The 20,065-nt window shown below is 49.7% G+C and overlaps 1 protein-coding gene across 4 annotated transcripts in view; it reads right to left on the bottom strand.

Moving 5' to 3' along the window:
* Positions 1-20,065, bottom strand: part of PPP3CC (protein phosphatase 3 catalytic subunit gamma) — a 41,961-nt gene that overhangs the window by 4,177 nt on the left and 17,719 nt on the right. The window contains exons 4-14 of one of the 4 annotated variants that reach the window (XM_051640904.1): positions 13,509-13,620; positions 10,823-10,968; positions 9,958-10,097; positions 9,314-9,391; positions 9,129-9,223; positions 7,583-7,708; positions 6,569-6,646; positions 5,683-5,709; positions 4,627-4,708; positions 3,866-3,963; positions 1,412-1,441 (exon numbers count right to left, since the gene is read on the bottom strand). In XM_051640904.1, the coding sequence (XP_051496864.1) occupies positions 1,412-1,441; positions 3,866-3,963; positions 4,627-4,708; positions 5,683-5,709; positions 6,569-6,646; positions 7,583-7,708; positions 9,129-9,223; positions 9,314-9,391; positions 9,958-10,097; positions 10,823-10,968; positions 13,509-13,620 (1,012 nt within the window). The remainder of the gene's footprint in view (positions 1-1,411; positions 1,442-3,865; positions 3,964-4,626; positions 4,709-5,682; positions 5,710-6,568; positions 6,647-7,582; positions 7,709-9,128; positions 9,224-9,313; positions 9,392-9,957; positions 10,098-10,822; positions 10,969-13,508; positions 13,621-20,065) is intronic. The other 3 variants (XM_051640906.1, XM_051640905.1, XM_051640907.1) reach the window with 3 other exon arrangements.

The raw sequence follows: 20,065 nt of genomic DNA, 5'->3' as shown, positions 1-20,065 counted from the left end.
AGGACCAGGAAGGGAAAATTAACCCCAAGTCACGGAATCCCGTGTTGGAGCCCTCCAAGAACACGTTTAAGACATGTACAGGACAGAGTCAGGGCAACAGAAAGCACGTGTCTGGCTGCGGGAATCGGGAGGTGGGGTTTTTTGGCATCTCCAGCTCTTTGGGAAGCTGGGAAGTGGGATTCTCTTTGCTGCAAAGTCGTGGCAGCAAAGCCAAGGATCCAGATGGCAGCAACTTGCTCTGCACTCCCTAATGGTTCCTCTTGGAAGAGGGTTTAGTGGCAGGAACTTGAAGACCAGACAAGTGCTCAACGTCCCCAGTGAAATCTCAGGAAACGTTGAAAGCTCAAAAAACACGATACTAAAAAAAATGAATAAAACAGGGAAAAAAACCACAACAAACCACAAACAAAACCAAAACAGCACAACGAAGACACCACCACAAGGCTTGAACTCCAAGACACAAACCACACACTTGCAAACACCAGGAGAGGGAAACAGCTAGTCCTGGGATCACAAACACGTTTCTTGCATGACCAGGAGACAGGCAGGCAGATCCTGTCTCAGGCTGAGAACATCATCCTGCTGGTGATGATGGGGACCAAATGTCTGACTTCTTTGTTTCACAGAGAATTTAAGAAGAAGGGGTTTGTGCCAAATCTTTTTTTTCCAAGGACCTGGCTGGCTTCCCAACAAACTTCCCTTGGGAATCAAAGAGTTCTCTGCACAGAAGTAGGGCCCCATTCATCCGTAGTTGGATGGAGCTATCGAGGAGAAAACCTCATGAATCTGTCACTTCCAGGAGAAAACTGCTTCTCCACACTGGGATACTTTGTGGGGAAGGCCAGGATTACATCAGAGCCATGAAATCCACTCATTCCCAGATGATTTTGAATCATAGAATGGTTTGGGTTGGAAAGGACCTGAAAGATCACCTAGATCCAACCCCCTGCACGGTCAGGGACACCTCCCACCAGCCCAGGCTGCTCCAAGCCCCATCCAACCTGCCCTTCAACACTGCCAGGGATGGGGCAGCCACAGCTTCCCTGGGCAGCCTGTTGACCACACTTACTGGAAGCCTTCACTGGATCAAACTCCCCAAGGGATAAACTCAGCCAGGAGATGGGATTGCAGGACCCCAACACCAACATCCTCAGACACCAGAGCACAAACCGCTCCGGAGACAGAGAACTCTCGGAAACAAAGGTGTTGCATTAAGCAATAGCCTCATTAAAGGCTAAAATAAGACTTGAACCAGCCCTCTGAGTATTTTTTACTTCCCAGCAGGGACTCATCCTCCCTCACTTCTGGTGATGCAAGAGTAAAAAGCTTCCAGAAGGCTGAGAAAGCTCTTTAAAATTAGCGCACGCACACACAGAGATGATTTGATTCTCTCGCCGGATTCTAGCCATACCTTCCCGTGCCTCTACAGCTTCTACTGTGGCTGCAATACAGAAGAACAGTGGCATGCAAAAATGAAGACAGGGAAAACAAAAAAAAATAATTAAAAAATAATTAAAAAAAAGAAGAAAACAAAAAAATCGTGACAGTGAGTGATCAACATCATCGCTGCGGACGCACAGCCCCACAGCCTCCCAGCCCTGGTGGAGAGGACCGTAATTCAAACCAAATGGCAAGGGGGTGGGGGGGAAATCAAATAAAAATCAAGGTGACAGAGTGAGAGAAAGGTTGAAAGGGGACTCCCTTTCAAGGGGGAGTCTCCTTTCCTTGCTGGATTTGTCACAGGGAGGAGTTTGATGGAAAGAAAGAGAGAAGCGGAGAGTTGGCTCTGTGCTGCGTGCAGAGGGGACAGTGAGGGGCTGGGACTCAGCTAGGGGGTTCCACCTGCACTTCCAACCCCCCTGCTCCCAGCTGGGTGTCCTGGTCACCTTCAGAATGGTGTGGAATTCACCCAGGAGCAGGGAAGTGACCCGGAGGGGTGGGATGCTATTTAGGAGCAGTGGGGAAGAGAGGGGCAGTTTGTTCTCCAGCAGCGGATACCAGGCTGCTCTGCTCCCAGGGCCTTGAATTCTAACCATCAAACCCACCAGCTGATGCTTCCAATCCAGTTTGACTTCAGCTCCACCTCCTAAAAAGTGTTACCAAGCAACAAGGAACCATAAAGCTGAGCAATGTCCCCCTTTCCTAAACTTGCTGCAGCAGCTGTCCAAGTTTTTGGTTGTCCCTGCCTCAACATCTGGGTGGAGACCCTTCCCTGCCAACAGATTCCCCCCACTTTTTAGCCTCAAAATGCCACAGCTTTTTTGCTTTGGACACAATACAAAGGTCTTGTGGTCCTTGAGAGGCCACAGAGGAAGCACGGAGATGTGGCTGAACATCTTTGCTCCAGACTTGGTGACCTTACTCAGTGGGTTTTGCTAAGCCATGATGTGGAAGGTTGGCTGGAGGCTGGGCGGGGAGGAAGAAGATACCTGCAGCCCCCCAAATGGGGGGCAGCCCCTTCATCTCCCCACCAAGGATGGGAGAAAGGGGAAGGGGTGAGAGAAAGAGGCACAATGGGGAAAGGAGGGTGAGAAGGGCAGGAAAAGCAGGGTGCTGCTGAGGACAGCAGAGGGGGTCAGGGGAGAAGGAGGAGGAGGGAGGCAGCAAAGGTTCAGCTTGGTTCTCCTGTCTCAGGGACATCAATTTTAGCTTTCAGACTTGGGGGGAGCTGCTTGGTAGCCCCCTGCAAGCACCCCCTCCTTGAGAGGGGAGGTGCATCATGCCTGCTCCCTGTGCTGGAAGCTATAGGGGCTGTTTGAGCTGAGCTGCAACAGCCACCTTCCCACTCAGGCTCTGTTCCCATCCCTGCAGCAGAACTGGGGCAACACAAACCATCATGGTTGCTATAAAAAAGGAGAAGGAAAAGGAAAAAAAAAATCAAAAAATCATACTCCTCTGCAGGCAGAGAAACCCATGAGTTTGGGAGCCACAGAGCCCCAACCCCAGGAAGGGGCAGTAATATTTACATGTTTCTCACTTGTGGACTATTTAATGGAGGGAAGGCAATCCCAGAGCAATCCCTCCTGTGAACCCTGCAGGAAAGTACCCAGGAAGGGGAAAGCTGGCTGGTGAGGTGCCAGCATTCAAAGGCTGGCAGCAGGAAAGGATTAAAACACTAGATTACAGGATTCCCTCTGGGGACACATGTTAGTAGGATAACTCATTCTCTGACCACGGGCCAAGCTCCCTGCCCTGAGTTTCAAGCAGATCTCCAGCTCCATCCTGCTCTCCACACATGAATAAGACAAACCAGTTGGCTGCTGAGGGAGGGAAGTATTGGCTAGCAAGAACAGAATAGAAACCTCCAAAAACCAGATCAAAACCAGGGGGGCTGAGAGAAGTCTTAATATGAAACACACAGGCTTGGAAGAATCTCTTTCCTCCAATCCAAGGTTCCTCTGGTTGGGATTCAAGGTTCCCTGGGGTCAAACTAGGAGGGGTTTTGATTCATGAAGAACAAACCAGCAGGGGTGTTGACGGTGACATTCATATATACCCTATCCCACAAGAGCAGCAGAGAGGTGAAGCAGAGGATGCTTACCATGCAGCACTGAAAAGGGAAATAAATGATAAAAACTGTTGCAGAAGGAGACAGTGAGGCAAGACACATGCTGGAGGCAGGGTGCTGTTTGCTCTCTTTCTTGCCTGGCGTTCCTCTCCTCGAGGGTATACGGGGACACCTTGGAAAGCTCTCCAGATCCCCACCTACATTCCTGCTTTATCCTATTTCTGAATCCTTCCTCCTCACGGGCCTGAACCAGCTCTCAGGTTCCTGAAGCACGACTGTGGGAAGTGCCTGAATGGTTCTGGGGGTGGCTGAGGGCCAGGTCTAAGGGTGCAGGGTGGGAGAGGGGAGGATACTCACCGGTCTGCAGGGTCTGCCTCCCCCCCGAGAGCACTCCCAGGGGCAGGGTACCTGTGGGAGTCAGGCCTTTCAGAGTCAGAACACTCTCACTCTCCTCCCTGCAAGGAAGAGGAAAATAAACCAGTTACAGAGAGATTCATGAAATGGTTGGTTGGGTCCAGGCAAGACTGTGAGTGGCACTAAAACTGGATCTGCCCGCAGGGGTTGGGCACGGAGCACAACCCTCAACCCTCACAACGTGTGCTGAAACACAGGCTGAAAGGCTTAAAGACACCTCAGCAGCAGCAACCCTGTTGGCAAAGGTGCTGGAGATGAAGGTTTCTGAGAGTCAGACTGCCAGGAATACAGAATCACCACCTCCAACCTTTGCCATGCCTCCGAGGCAACAGCCTCGTCAGGTTTCTTCCCTCTGAGGGTGGTGAGACCCTGGCCCAGGTTGCCCAGAGAAGCTGTGGAAGCCCCATCCTGGAAGTTTGCAAGGTTAGATGGGGCTTAGAGCAACCTGGGCTGGTGGAAGGTCTCCCTGTCCATGCAGAGGGTTGGATCTGGATGATCTTTAAGGTCCCTTCCCACCCAAACCATTCTATGATTCTATGATATGATCTCAAAGGTCCCTTCCCACCCAAAACGCTTTGGGATTCTATGATTTTTTTTTTTCCTCAGAAGGACCCTGCTGGCCTGGTGCACCCTGGCCAAGGTCAGGGTCATTATCCAGACCCCAAATGAAGCTCAGCCCCCAAAGCCCCAGGCTGCTTCCTTACCGAAGGACCGAGAAGACACGTGCCATCTTCCCAATGGCTCTGATCTTATTCCTGATGATCTCTTTACGGACTGTTGTCCCACCTTAGGGAGAGGAAAAACAAACAAACACCAGCATGTTTAAGGTTTCCTGCTCTTTGGGGACAGGTAATGTCAATCAGGCACCTGCCTGACTCCAGGAAAAGAAATCATGGGGTTTTTTTAAGGATTGACAGCTACAGTCTTGAGAGAACAGTGCTGAGAGGATGGAGGTCAGGATGGCAGTGAGAGGAGGCAACACCAACGAGATGACACGAGGTCTAAAGAGAGTAGAAACCACCAAAGGAAACGGCTCAGATAGGTCTTGTTGGAAGCTCACCAGGTTGGCTCACACTACACAGGATGTAACACAAATGACTCAGCCATGTAGACAACAGGTTTGCAAGGCAGAACACAGAAGGATCTGATGGAGGCTGCAGAACAACCGGGCTGTGCTCGCCGCGGGGAGGAGTGTCAGGCAAGCATCAGCTTTGGCATCCAACGCACACAGTGACCTGCTGGCCCCAGCCTTGCCCCTCTGCTTGGACCCCACACAAACACACAAAGGGAAAGATGTCAACTCCCCTTCCAGCTAGACAGACCAAAGAGGAGAGGGAAAAAAAAAAAGCTTGGAAGGGAACTGAAAAGAAACGAAGGACCAAAACCAAACCAAACCAAAGATGACAAAGAAAAATCGAAGTGAAAGAGGTTAACAAATACATCTCCTCTCAGCTGAGATTCCTCACATGGCCCAACTACACAGGAGGACAGGAGAAGCCAAACCAGAGGTCTTCAACATGCACCCATGGCCCAGCCATGCACTAAGTGGCTGCATTCAGAAGTTGGCTAGAAACGTGACCCCGTTTCTGGAGTTCCTGGAGGAACACAGAAGGGTTAAAAAACCAGACGGCGCTCATGTTAAAACTGAAAGGGGGGGGATGGAGAAACTGCCCCACTAAGTCAGCTACTCAAATCCACTCCAAGGAATCTGGTGGCACAGGCAGTGAAAATTAAGCTTGTAGCAAATTCTAGCTGGGTACCTTTCTGATAGCTTGAAATGTAGTGATCTTCAGGGAGAGGAGACACCAAGAAACAAGTAGATGGAGACAGAGATAGAAGAAACAAATTTAATTTCCATGGGAGGGAGAAAGAAAGAACCAAACCAAACCAACAACCAACCAAACCAAAAAGGAAATGCAATGGGAGAAGCGGGTTCAAAGTCTTGAGCTGTTGAGGGAAACAGCAGCACCTTGTTGGTACCACAAGGGTGTTCTGCTCCTCTGGGGGACTGGCTGTCCCCTGTCCTACAAGGACCTGTGCTGGCAGTTCCCACAGGACCCCCAGAGATCACCCCACCCCCCCAGGCCTGCTCATGGCCCTGCTCCTCAATGCACACCCCACATCAGTGCCCAGCCTGGGGCACCACCTCACTCTTAAGCCACCCCCCTGATACCCAAACCGCAGATCAGCCCAGCAACTGTTTTGTCTCCTTCATGCAGAGCTTAAAACCAGGGCCAAAACCTGGGAGGGGGGGGGGTGTGTGACATGAGAAGCCACTTTCCAGAGTTCCCTGTGACAGATGAGAAGGCTGAGTGGGTATTTTGGTGCAGCAAATGTTGAATTGGGGGGAGGAAAAAAAAAGAAGCAAGGAGCAAGAAACCATTCTCCAGAGTAGCTGGCAAGAAGCATCTGTCACAGTGAATCTAATTGAATTTCCCTGTGACTGAAGAGCAAAAGGAAAAAAAACCACAACAAAACACCAAAATAAAAACGTTTCCTACCCAGAAGTGTACAAAGGTTGGGCAAAAAAAACAAGTGGAGACCTATAAATCAAGTGCTGATCATTCTTGAGTTAACATCACCCACCTCCAACCCCCCCCCCAACACTGTTACCAGCTTGGTTGTAATAGCATTTTTTTTTATTACCTTCCAATGTCTCATCACCATCTGAAATCAACTCATCATCAGAGCATATGTTGAGGATGTTAACGAGCATTTCTGTGACTGCAAGAAATAGAGACAGGAAGATTAGTGAGGCCTGGTGAGCAGGCCTGGCAGGCAGAGGCATTTGGGAGGATGAGCTGGACAAGCACAACAGTTTCAAGGTCATTTCTGCTCTGGAAGTAGAAACCTAAAGACACTTGGAGCTGCCTACTGCTGGTACCCTGGAGCAGACAACATACTTGACACCTTCTGCCAAGGAGGTGGATGCTATCCAAGCACATCACAGATGAAAGAGACGTGGGGAAGGAGGTGCCAATATTCCTGCAGAACAGCCTGAGCTCCTTCAAGTTCCCACCTCCCCACCCCGACCTGAACAACAGGCCACCTGGCTTCCAAAAATGTCAGATCTGGAGAAGGGAGGGAGGAAGGAATTCAACCTTTGGTTCCTCAAAGTCCAAAAACCTTTGGCACTTCAAACCTGGAAGTCCTAACTCCAAAGCTCCAACACTGAGGTGGAATTTAAACTCACAGGGAGACGTAAAAACCATTTTTGCTGCAAAGTTGAGGCAAAAAGTCTTGGTTGTATTTGAAGCTGCTTGGCCTCCTTCAGAAGGAAAGAAGCCCTCAAACTGAAGGGGATGTTTCTTTTTTTTGCTGGGCCACGAGCCAACAGGAGATTTTAATTTCTCTGTTGCAAACCCGGAGCAAGAGAAATGTCTCCAAATTCTTGAGGTGGGGCTGCACCACCCAAGATCAGCTCCACCAGCAATGCAGGAAGAGCCAGAAAAGGGTTGTTCCCTCAGTTCTGAAGTGGGTATTGACCTTCATTTTCACAAGAAATGACCCAGTAATATGCAGATCTCTTTGGACCTGAGCTGCTTTCCAGTGCTATTAATGAGTTACAACACTTGCCCAACCCATTTCATAGCCCCAGGGACAGGTTTTTAACACTCAGGGTGCTGTGACCAATTCATAAGACAAATCCAAAACTCTTACCCTTTTCCCCTACAAAAGGCAAAGACCATGTGAAGACATCCATGAAGTTTGGAAGCCAGTAGGGATGAGGGGAACAGTTGAACTGCCTGATGTTCATGACATTGTTTTCATATTTCAGTACAGCAGCTGGGAGAGAAAAAGGAAAGAAAAGACATTTCTCAGGCACTGTCACCTCCAGGGGGTTGTATCTGCACTGAAGAAGCTTCATAACCAACAAGATTCATGCAGAATCAAACTACCAGCTCTCTAAAATAAGAATCAGAGAATCCTGGAATGGTTTGGGTGGGCAGGGACCTTAAAGATCACCTAGTTTCAACCCCCCCTGCATGGGCAGGGACACCTCCCACCAGCCCAGGCTGCTCCAAGCCCCATCCAACCTGCCCTTCAACACTGCCAGGGATGGGGCAGCCACAGCTTCCCTGGGCAGCCTGGGCCAGGGTCTCACCACCCTCACAGCCAAGAATTCCCTCCTCATGTCCAACCTCAGTCTCCCTCTTCCAGTTTAAAAGAATGTTTAAGCACTATTTGTTGAGTTTACCCACTCAGTTGCACTAAAACTTGTCATAACAGTGAACAACTTAACCAAAGCTGTTCAAATTTGTGCAAATCAGAAGTGATGAACACAGAGGCAAAATCCAAAGGGAGGGGTAGAAAAAAAACATCCCCACAGTGGAGGCAAGTTCCCCATGAAACTCAGATGTTTTTAGGGACATGGGGAAGTTAAAAGCTTGCCTGTACTAGCAGCTTCTCTTTTTATGGCAGCATCCATCAAGGGTGCTCAGCTGTCACGTGGCTGGAAATGAAAGCACTGTTCTAGGCTTTATAACTTGACAGCTAATTGCTAATTAAGTCTCTGAGTTGGAGAACCCAGCCACTTCCAGCTCCCCAGAGACCATCACTTGAGCATATCAAGCTCTTATTCCTGTCACACATAGAATCATAGAATCATGGGATGGTTTGGGTTGGAGGGACCTGAAAGATCATCCTGTTCCAACCCCCTGCATGGGCAGGGACACCTCCCACCAGCCCGGGTTGCTCCAAGCCCCATCCAACCTGCCCTTCAACACTGCCAGGGATGGGGCAGCCACAGCTTCCCTGGGCAACCTGGGCCAGGGTCTCACCACCCTCACACTCCAGAATTCCCTCCTCATGTCCCATCTCAGTCTCCTCTTCCAGTTTTCATCGATCCCCCCTTGTCCTCTCCCTCCCTGCCCTTGTCCCAAGTCCCTCCCCAGCTTTCCTGGAGCCCCTTCAGGCACTGGAAGCTGCTCTAAGGTCTTCCTGGAGCCTTCTCCTCTCCAGGCTGAACACCCCAACTCTCCCAGCCTATCTCCAGAGCAGAGCTGCTCCAGCCCTCCCATCATCTCTGTGGCCTCCTCTGGACTCTCTCCAGGAGCTCCACGTCCTTCTGATGTTGGGGACTCCAGAACTGGACAGTTAAGAATGAAAGGAGAGGACAGAGTGGGCAAGGAGAGGGATTTTCTAAGCACATGAGGACAGAGCTGAGGTCTGAAGAGCAGCAGAGCCCCGACCTTGCCAGCCTTACCCTTGTTGTTATAGACATCTAGGTAATTTGGTGCAGAGAAGATTGTGATGAGGGATGGAAAGCCTGTTGTCTGGCTCTTCCTGTACATTCGGTACCTGAAAAACAGGTTGAGTGTTAAACAGACTGGATGAGGGCAGCAGGACCACAGAGGGAGCCTTGCTCAGCTCCCAGGCTGCAAAACCTACCCAGCATCCTGGGCTTCGTGAGCTCGGATTACGGATAACAAACTATTGTTCTGCAAAAATTCACAAACTGCAGGATAACTGGAAAAGAAAGAGCAAGTCTACGTCAGCACACAGCACAGGAAAACACTCAGCACTCATGGCTTGGGCTGAGGAACCAGCCACTTGCAGCATCCACTGGGTTTGTGGCCCCAAACAAGGGCAGAATGCATCACATCATTCCAAAATGAGTTGCAGAGCATGTTGTTCCACAGAGCCCTGGTGCCAAACCCTCCCCAGCACTGAGTTCTGAGGGATCTGTCAGCAAAAATGCTTCCCTTTTAGACAGGAAAAGATCATTTCCTAGAACTCCTGGTACTGCTCAGTGCCTGAAAACCACTCCAAGGGCATCAACCAGCTCAAAGCAGCATCTCTGCTGTCCAGTCCCACAGTTTCACACAATATTTCCAAAGAGAGCTCAGTATTACAGGAGGAGGAAAAAAACAAACAGATTTTGTGCACTAGAGCTACCAACTCAAGACTATTCCTGAGCCAAGTATGCTGCAAAGTCTCTTGGAGTGATCTGAGCAGCAATGAACCTCCCTGTACACCTTAGTGGAAGCACACAAAAAGCTTTGGTGCATTAAAGACCCTAAATAATCACTTACCTGTAGAAATAGGAGCAGCCTCGAACAGTGTTGTGGGAGAAGTGCTCCAGTGTCTTCTCATTGCCATAATCCTCTGATGGATCAGACCAGAGCAGGTCACACATTGGACCAAAGGCTGGAGGCTCCTTAAACCTGTCTAACTGGAAAACGTACACAACATCAGGACAAGGCTGGGAGAAGCTGCACAGACACCCCTAGAGTGTGGACATGGAGAGCCCAGGAGCCTCAGCCTGGAGTTCCAAAGAATCATGGGATGGTTTGGATGGGAAGGGACCTGAAAGATCATCCAGATCCAACCCCCTGCACGGGCAGGGACACCACCCACCAGCCCAGGCTGCTCCAAGCCCCATCCAACCTGCCCTTCAACACTGCCAGGGATGGGGCAGCCACAGCTTCCCTGGGCAACCTGGGCCAGGCTCTCACCACCCTCACAGCCAAGAATTCCCTCCTCATCTCCAACCTCCATCTCCCTCTCCCAGTTTTCATCCATCCCCCTCATCCCATCCCTCCCTGCCCTTGTCCCAAGCCCCTCCCCAGCTTTCCTGGAGCCCCTTCAGGCACTGGAAGCTGCTCTAAGGTCTCCCTGGAGCCTTCTCTTCTCCAGGCTGAACACCCCAACTCTCCCAGCCTGGCTCCAGAGCAGAGCTGCTCCAGCCCTCCCATCATCTCCGTGGCCTCCTGTGGACTCTCTCCAGGAGCTCCATGTCCTTCTTGTGTTGGGGGCTCCAGAACTGGACAAACCACAGCAGGGGGTGGGAATCTCACCAGATCCGAGTAAAGGGGCAAATTCCACGCAGGAATCAAGCAAGCCATGAACCCCAGTATTAATTGTGAGCTATGTGAAAGCACCATGGAGATTACTTACTTTCCTAATGTCATCTAGACATGTGATTTCTGGGGACAGTCCTCCATGAACACAGAGAAATTGCTGGTTTAAGAGGGCAGCAAGAGGAAGACAGTCAAATGTATCCATGCAGGCATCATACACTCGCTCCGAGTACTTGATTCGACCTGAAAGATGGGAGGAGGAGGAGGAAAAGAGGGAAGAATTGAGTTCATTTACTCATTTACACAACAAAGAGTGTTCAGGCTGCAAGCAGAGCTTCTTTTTTTTTATATAGAATCTTTTCTTTTTTTTTTTTTTTTTAAGTGGGAGTCATTCATGCATCCAAACCTACGTGATTTAAGAAGCATTAAGCAAAGAATCCCAGACTGGTGAAGGTTGGAAGGGACCTGAAAGATCAGCCAGATCCAACCCCCTGCATGGGCAGGGACACCTCCCACCAGCCCAGGTTGCTCCAAGCCCCATCCAACCTGCCCTTCAACACTGCCAGGGATGGGGCAGCCACAGCTTCCCTGGGAATCCTGTGCCAGGGTCTCACCACCCTCATGGTGAAAATATTCTTCCTAATATCCAACTTAAATCTCCCCTCTTCCAGTTTAAAACCATTCCCCCTTGTCCTGTCACTGCCCTCTCTGTTGAAAAAGCTTTGATGAGCTGCAGGGCTGATAAATAAGTTCAAGGAACCTCACTGCTCAGGTGATATGGAAACTTGACGTCTACAACTCATCGAGTTGAACTTTGCACCCTTGTATTCCTGAAAATGCTGACTGAGGAAATGCTTGTTGGAGATAAAAGGCTTCACAGCAATCTGGACACTGCCAAGAATATCAATCTCCCTTCAAGCTGTTACCTAGAAAACTTGTACAAACATGAACATAAAAAAAGGGGCTAGTGGGGGCTTGTCACTGTACTAGGAAATTTGGGATAATAATAAAGCCATCCCATCTCTTTCCTACATCCACAGTGAAGCTCCAGACTCAGAGATCCTGCCCAGCCTCAGCTGCTAGGCAGATTACAGCCTGGGAAATGCAGCAGCTGCTTCATTTGGAACAGCAATGTTACACAATCATTTAAGACAGGAATTGCCTTTTGGGCTGGACACGCGTGCTTGGAGTCGGAATTGGACCAAGATGCCTGTGGTGAAACGAAGCCTCAGACAGGATCCTTCAGGGCTGCAAGTGATCACAATCTGTGCTGGATGCCTCATCTTTGAAGAGGTGAAGAGGATGTTTCCATCCTTTAAACAGGGATGCTGTGGCCTTTCCAAAAGCAGCTTGGCTTTTACAGCATGTTTCTGAGTATCATCATGGAACCAGGGGATGGTTTGAGTTGGGAGGGACCTGAAAGATCATCCAGATCCAACCCCCTGCATGGGCAGGGACACCTCCCACCAGCCCAGGTTGCTCCAAGCCCCATCCAACCTGCCCTTCAACACTGCCAGGGATGGGGCAGCCACAGCTTCCCTGGGCAACCTGGGCCAGGCTCTCACCACCCTCACAGCCAAGAATTTCTTCCTAATTGGAATGACAGGAATATCTCTCCACACTTCCCACTGGAACAGAGAGCAGGAGCAGAGATCACCACACATCATCACTTCTGTGTCTTCTTGCATCTGTAGCCCCTTTGCAGGGCAGCAATGTGTTAGCAGATCTTCCAGACAGCCCCATCACTGCTGGAAAACACATCTGTCCAGAGCACAACAGAGCAGGAATGGGAAGTTCACCTCTTCTCCAGGTTTAATTCAGAGATGGGAACAGGTTCTTCCAGCTGCCCGCTACGACACAGGAAGTGGAAAGGCAGTTTCTTCTGTTTTTCAAAGGGGGAAAAACCCATCATATTTGGCTTTCTGCTTCAAACTGAGCCCAGTTCAACAGGAGCTCACCTACCACCATCTGACAATGACAGAATCCAGCAGGAGAGCTGGCTGGTGTTTCCCAACTCATTCCTGAGCAAGCAGATGTCATTATCTCCATACCTGTCCAGCACCATCCAGAGATGAAGGGCTGAAGATTGGCCTTGTGCTTTGCCTGTAACTATTTCTTGAGGCTGGGTTCTTGAGCAACTGTTCCCCAGAGAGCTGCACGTTGCTGGTGTGTATCATTTTTTTTTATGGCATGGAGGAATGACTGTCACCCTCAGGGCACAGGGGTCATTCCCTGACCTTTCGCCATCGTCGGGTTTAAAACCATGGAAGTGCTGCACGAAAACTATCTTTTCACTCCACTAAAATGATCTTAAAGGTAATGATTCTCCCTAGTGCAAACACTGAAGAACAAATCCTTTATTTGCCTCCAATTGTAATCGCTGATCCCAGCTGCACAATCTGGAGCTGAAAGTCATTTGGCAGTAATTATATGTTGCTGAAAGTCAGGGAGTCGGAGGGGGGAGTGTGTGTGCAACTGGCTCATGAGCAAGACAGGGAAGATGTCTTCAAATTTCTTCCACCCAGGCTCATTCTTCCTAACTAGGAGGCCACATCAACATGCACTCAGTACTCTACAGGACTTATATATTTGTGTGCTTAGTATTATTATTATTTTTAAGCAGGAGTTGAAACAGAAGAGCTACGTACGCAGGGGAAAAAAATACAACAGGTTTTTACAGCTCCAGGGATACCTGATACCACTCATGGCAGGGACAAAAATCCAGACCCACACCTAGTCACAACATGTTAATATATTTAAATCCTTAGACTGCTGATACTTACATTCCTGCTTAAAGGTGAAGTACTCTGTGAGGTGCCTGCACTCGTGGTTCCCTCGAAGGAGGAACAACGTTTTGGGATGATTTATCTTTAAACTCCATAAATACAGCACGCACTGCAAGAAAGGGAAAGAGGAGAGGGCATGTAATAAAAACCTTTTATAGGGCACTAATCATCTGTAGACTTCACTAAGTGCTTCTGGGAAGACACCCAACAAGCTGAATTCAAAGTGGAAGCCTGATAGAAACCCAGCTCCATAATCGGCAGTAGATCTTATCTTGGCCAACTCCACCAGTGGGGGGAAAGCCACACTGAGCATTTCTCTATATTAGGCTTGAGTTGGAGAAGTGACAAACGAGATGGCATTCAACTGAAACCAGCCCGGGGCTGGGTGGGGGCAGCTTTTATTTTATTTTGGGTTTTTTTTCTATCTCCTTCCAAGCAGAAACCAAAGCAAAAAGCACCCATTGCCAGAGCAGCAAAGCAAACCCAGCTGCGCGGCGAGATGTGCTCTCCAGATGTCCCTCTGCAACCTAAACCAGAGACCATCCAGCACAACAGACAGCCCTGCTAGACATTTTATTGACTGCATTAAACACCAGAAAAAATTCAACTTCATCTTCCCCACAGACTTCCCCCCCCACACAAGCCCTGCCTCTGTTTTTCTGCTTACGCTACAGTCATGTGAAGCTCAAGTTCAAAACAGGAAAAGCCCAGCCAAAAAAACAAGCTTGGTAAAGCCTTCTGGCTTTGAGGAGGGCTTTCCACATCCCTTATCTGAGCAGCAACACCTGTAAAAAGATCATCTTTGATGAGGCGCAGACCAAAGTCAAACTCAAACAATCATTTTCAGCAGAAAAAGTTCAGGGTGGGTTTCCAAAGAGGCGACGTGAAGAAGGGAAGGGCTGGAGAGCAAGTGTGCTCACCCTTCTGTGCTATACATTGTCAAGCTGACAGCTAAATCAGCTGGTATCTAGTCTGGGGAAATGTTATCACATTTCCCTTGTTGATTTGGAGTGCTGGAAGGACAACCCATAATGACAGCAAGCTTGAAGATCTGGATTAAGTCTCTAATAAGAGCTTACCCTTTAGGCTGACATGCTACAGAAGCGACACACACTCTGAGAACGTGAACCACGAAGCCTGTCAACAGTTTTACACTTAAAAACCTTGCTGATCTGGTGCACAGATCTCTGGGAACCAGCTGCTGTGGCAGGGGAACAACATCCAGAACCGAAATAATCAGAGGATCAGAGATTGGTTTGGGTGGGAAGGGAGAAATAAACCAGTTTCCAGTTCGTTTTCAGGACAGACACCTTGGGTATCGTGGTATTTAAGCACTGAAGCTGCAAGGCAAAGCTCTACATTAGTCATTCCAGATCCAAACTGGGATCCCTAAGATCCCAGGGAGCTGCAGAGCACCCATCTGTGTCTAACTCCAGAATTGAACCCCACAGAAAAATACTTGATTGTAAGTTCTTAAGTCTAAAACCAAACACAAACAGGGCCAGGGGCAGTGACAGGTAATTTAAGCTGTGCTGAACAAAAATCATGTTTGATTGCATCTGTTCCCAGGAGGAATGCTCCCAATGGAAGAACTTACAATTATTCTGTGATTCAGAGCTTTAACCTCCTGTCTTTCTCAACCTCAATGTCACTGGGCTAGCACGAGATCTGAAAAGTGTAAGTCACTTTAAAGGAACCAAACGACTTGGCAGGGAGAAAGCAACAAGCCCTGGAATCACGGCTCCAAAGCAAAGCATGGAAGTGGAGACATCCACAAAGAGGTGGGCTTGGGATCTAGAGAGGGTCAGAGATATTTCAAAATCCACTGGTAGTGTTTTAAAAAGGAGCTGGAAGTGAACAGAGTCACTCAGCACCAGAATTCCTCCTGGAGGCACAGCAGGCAAGCCACAGATGCCAGGAGAAAATGCCTCTGGAATGGCTGCAAATCCATCTGCTCTGAGCTGCTTCCCAAGGAACCACGGGGGCTGCCAGGTACTGGTGGGATAAGGAGGAGCAAAGGACATTCAGCAGTCCTCTCCAGCTCCAGAGAGGCTGGAATGAGGAACAGGGGAGGTTTCCACACTCACGTGCCTCAGATGCTTCCTGGCGATTTGTCCAGATCCCTTTCCCAGACTCCCAAGGCACAGTGCCCAGGAATTGATTCCTGCCTGTTAACAACAGCCAAGGAGCAACTCCAAGCAACTGGGGCTTACTGGGCTCCAACCATCCCTTTCTCTCCTTATTCTGCCCATGGGCCTGAAGCCCAAACCCAACTGGTCACCCCCATTTTATTCCCCCCCTTTCCCTCAGCAGGGGGAAGCTCAGGAGGCCACGGTGGTGGAACCAGGAAGGGAATTGTGACCTGTAACCCCAGGGAAAGGCCAGAACTTGCCCACAAGCCACACTGTGCCCTCTCATCCCATTTATGAAAGTTAGAAACATCCAGCCTGCCAGCTCTTCCCAGAGCTGCCAAACTCCAGCATCCCAGCCCATGAATCCATCCTCACTCCCTCCCGACACCACTGACTGGATCTTTGATTTTATTCTGGATAAAACCAGAACATTCCATCCTGCTGAGATTACTGGACGTGCAATTCCTTAATTAGATGGTGATCATGTAATTGGATTTGAAAACCTCGCCTGGCAAAGGTGTGTGCCATCACCATGCCACCTTGACTGATAAATCTACACTTGCCATGGGTTCTATTTTTGGTCATAAGAATTGTTTCACTCTTTAATTTAATAAAACAACTCTTATTCATTGTGTTCCAGCAGCTCTGGCTTCACAGACCAGGATGGTCCCTCACTGACTAGCACGGGCACAGATCTCTCTTGCCCTAAAGGCCAGGAGATGAAGCAAAAAAGCTTCCAACATTTTGAAGAAGCATCTTTCCCACTTGGAGACTGATGGGAGAATTCTTCCCCAGGCTCCTGCCTCATCAGCATCTCCAAACCAAGGACTCCAGCCCCTTTTCCACAGTGCCCAGCCCCATTTCCATGCTGCCCAGCCCATTTCCATACTTCCCAGCCCCATTTCCATGTTCCCAGCCCCATTTCCATGCTGTTCAGCCCCATTTCCATGCTGTTCAGCCCCATTTCCATGCTTCCCAGCCCCATTTCCCTGCTGCCCAGCCCTATTTCCATGCTGCCCAGCCCATTTCCATACTTCCCAGCCCCATTTCCATGTTCCCAGCCCCAGTTCCATACTTCCCAGCCCCAGTTCCATGCTGTCCAGCCCCATTTCCATGTTCCCAGCTCCATTTCCATGCTGTCCAGCCCATTTCTATGCTGCCCAGCCCCATTTCCATACTGCCCAGCCCCATTTCCATGCTGCCCAGCCCCATTTCCATACTTCCCAGTCCCATTTCCACACTGCCCAGCCCATTTCCATACTTCCCAGCCCCATTTCCATACTTCCCAGCCCCACTTCCACGCTGCCCATCGGCCCCTTCACAACATTGGAACCCGTGGACTGTCCCTCTTGCTGTCACAGCAGGCTTGGTGGCACAAACTCCGAGTCCTCTTCCACCAGACATCAGCCATCTCAGCTTTCACAGAGTTGTTTTCCTCCCCTCTCCTCCCTCCAACAACTCCCTTCTTTTAAAAAACAACCCAACCAAACCACGCTTCATAGCCTCATTAAACTTACTGGGAATGAACAGTTTTAAATGAGAATTTCCCTCAGCCAGAGGCCCAGAAATAATTTGCTGAAGACATCCAGCTGAGCTGCTGAACAGAGAGGCTTCTGGGGTTTTCTAAAGGTTTTGTCTGAGCCACAAACTGCTCCTTTTACCTTGACAACCAAACCCAGCAATGGGGAAAGCTTGCAAGGGTTCTCTGGGCTGCTGGCAGGCAGCACGTTTTGCCTTAACACCTCCTTGCCCCCCAGTTTTGCATCTTGTTTCCTGATTTTCTGGCTCAGGATGCAATTATACAATTACCTCCTGTTTCATTCAGTTAAAAGGTCATGATGATCAGCTGCTCTGGACAGGCAGTCCGTAATATTCCACACCCAGCCCATGGATGCACAAGTTTGTGCAGTGACTCACGACAGCCTGATGGGGTTGGTTCCCTCCACCTTCCCAGTGCTGAAAGCACAGGGAAACCTGGATCCCTTTCCATCACCTGAACCTCTGGGATACAGCAAAGCCAAAACACAGATCAGCAATCTCTGCACTTCAGGGTCCAGCTGCTACAGCTTTACATTTTATAGAAGTCTTCAATAAATATATATATAATGCAAAGACACCCATTAACTCTTCTTGTAGCTTCAAACCCCCTGTGGTTTCACTACAGAAACCAGCTTCTGCACATCCAGGTGGGAATATCCTAAAACACACAGGCTGCACTTGGCAGTAGGTGGAGAGAAGAGGCACACACATCAAGGGGAACAAGGGAATCAAAACTCCTAGATCCTGCTTTATCAGTGACATTTGGATCAGCCCCCGCATGTACTAATCAAAGCCCACCCTGAATCGTGAGAGATCCATGTGGGGTAAGGGCTCTGTGGCTTTCCCTCTGCAGTTGTGGGGGGAAAGAGGAAAGAGGAGGGTCAAAGAGCACATGAATTTAAAGCTTTCTGCTCAGTGTTGATGAAAACCAACTGCCCCAAGGCTCCTGAGCCTGAAAACATCAGCCTTGCACAAGGTGGGAGCATTAGGCCACAAGAGAGAGCTGATGAGGTTCATCTATCATTTTCAGACTTTCCACCTCAAAATAATCTAACACCTCTGCACCACCTCTGTTCTCCAAGGTGGAAGCATCATCCATCCTCCCTGGAGTCCTTCCATCCTCTCACAGCATGGAGAGGGCAGCAGTGCCTAACCCTCAGAGCTCATTTCACCTCCAGAGTGAAATCCCCACGTCAGATCAACCCCAGGGTGAAAGCAACGAGTGGGAGAAGCAGCACTTCCCCACTCAGGAGCTGTAAAATCAGGGCATGACAACCGTCATTCTTGGTTAATAACAAAATAAAACCCCACATCTTCTCTCAGAAAAGAGTTTCTGTGCTAAAATATAATCTCTTTTCCAGGTAAACAGACTGCAAACCTGATCTGTACAAGCCAGGCCATGTCAACAAGCTCCGAGATGCCTGTTCTTCCCCTTCCTCCCCAGGGATCACGGGCTCCTCCTGCCAGCACCACCAGAAATCCCAACAGCCACAACCCCACCTTTCCAGCATCCGTCCCTGTTATCCTGGAATCTGCTCCTTGTCACACCTTGGCTCCCCGACAGTTTTCAGGAGCACAGGGAGTGCAAGGCTGGAAGGAAGCCAGGAGGCTGCTGAAGCACAAGCTGTTCACGGTACCCTCCTAATTCCTCTGCAGATTCCTTCAAAGGAGCACGTGTATCCACCACTGTCAAGAGTTCCTCCCCCAAAATTTAACCAGGAAAAATTCCTCTGCAGACCCAGCAGCTCCAGCTCTGTGGTCTGTAGCCTCCCTCTTCAGAGAAAAAACACTTCATTATTCCACCTCCCATGCCCCCATTTCCCTAAATAACCCCCAGGACGTTGCTTCTGAGTGGAATAAATTCTCCTTTTCAACCCAGCTCTGCTTTTCTGGAACCAGAAGGCTGCAGTCCCTTGGGATCTGCAGCACTTGCTAGCAGCTCTCCCAGCCTGCCTGTCCCTCACAGGTCTCAGTGGGGCAGCAGCAGCCATGGGGACCCATTGGTTCCTTTGCTCTTTAAGACCTTTCAGCTCACAGGGTCACCCAAACACCTGCTTGGTGACATGGAATCAGACTCCTGGAACGGTTTGGGTGGGAAGGGACCTGAAAGATCACCCAGATCCAAGCCCCTGCATGGGCAGGGACACCTCCCACCAGCCCAGGTTGCTCCAAGCCCCATCCAACCTGCCCTTCAACACTGCCAGGGATGGGGCAGCCACAGCTTCCCTGGGCAAATTGATCCAATGTCTCACCACCTTCACACTCAAGAATTTCCTCCTCATGTCCAATCTCAATCTCCCTCTTCCAGTTTCAACCCATTCCCCCTTGTCCTCTCACTCCAACCCACTGTCCCAAGTCCCTCCCTAGCCTTCCTTCCTAACACAACTCCAGATGTCTGGCTGATGCCTGACAGGTGACAGCCTTGCTGTGACAAGGTAGATTGTCACAGAGGGCACAGCATGGCCAGGTACACCATGAAATGCCTCAGCACTAAGCTCCTGGCTCACAGGGAGCTGTACAGAAGCCCAGGTGATTTATTCCTCCTTCCTCCTGACCCTGTCCCTGCCACCACAAGGTGGATGCTTTCAGGGGGACAGTGGGGAAGCAGTGACTCAGCAGTGCAGCCCTTTCTTTTCCCTGCTAAACTGAATCCTGCAAGTTTTGAAACACTTGCTGCCCACTGCCTGCTAGGACCCTGCTGCCTGCAACACACAACCAGCTCTCCCTCTTGCTCCCCTGACTGACAGCTACAAGTGATATTAAAACTCCAGTTCAGGAGCCAGAGTTCAGCCATTAACCCCAGTGCTGCTGCTTAACTCTGGCACTGGTTGAGGATCCAGTTCAAAATCAGGACATTTGGACACCAGTTTTCTGCCAAAAATC

Source organism: Apus apus, chromosome 26 (assembly GCF_020740795.1).
Source record: "Apus apus isolate bApuApu2 chromosome 26, bApuApu2.pri.cur, whole genome shotgun sequence".
NCBI lineage: Eukaryota > Metazoa > Chordata > Aves > Apodiformes > Apodidae > Apus > Apus apus.
This window is presented reverse-complemented; position numbering and strand designations above follow the sequence as displayed.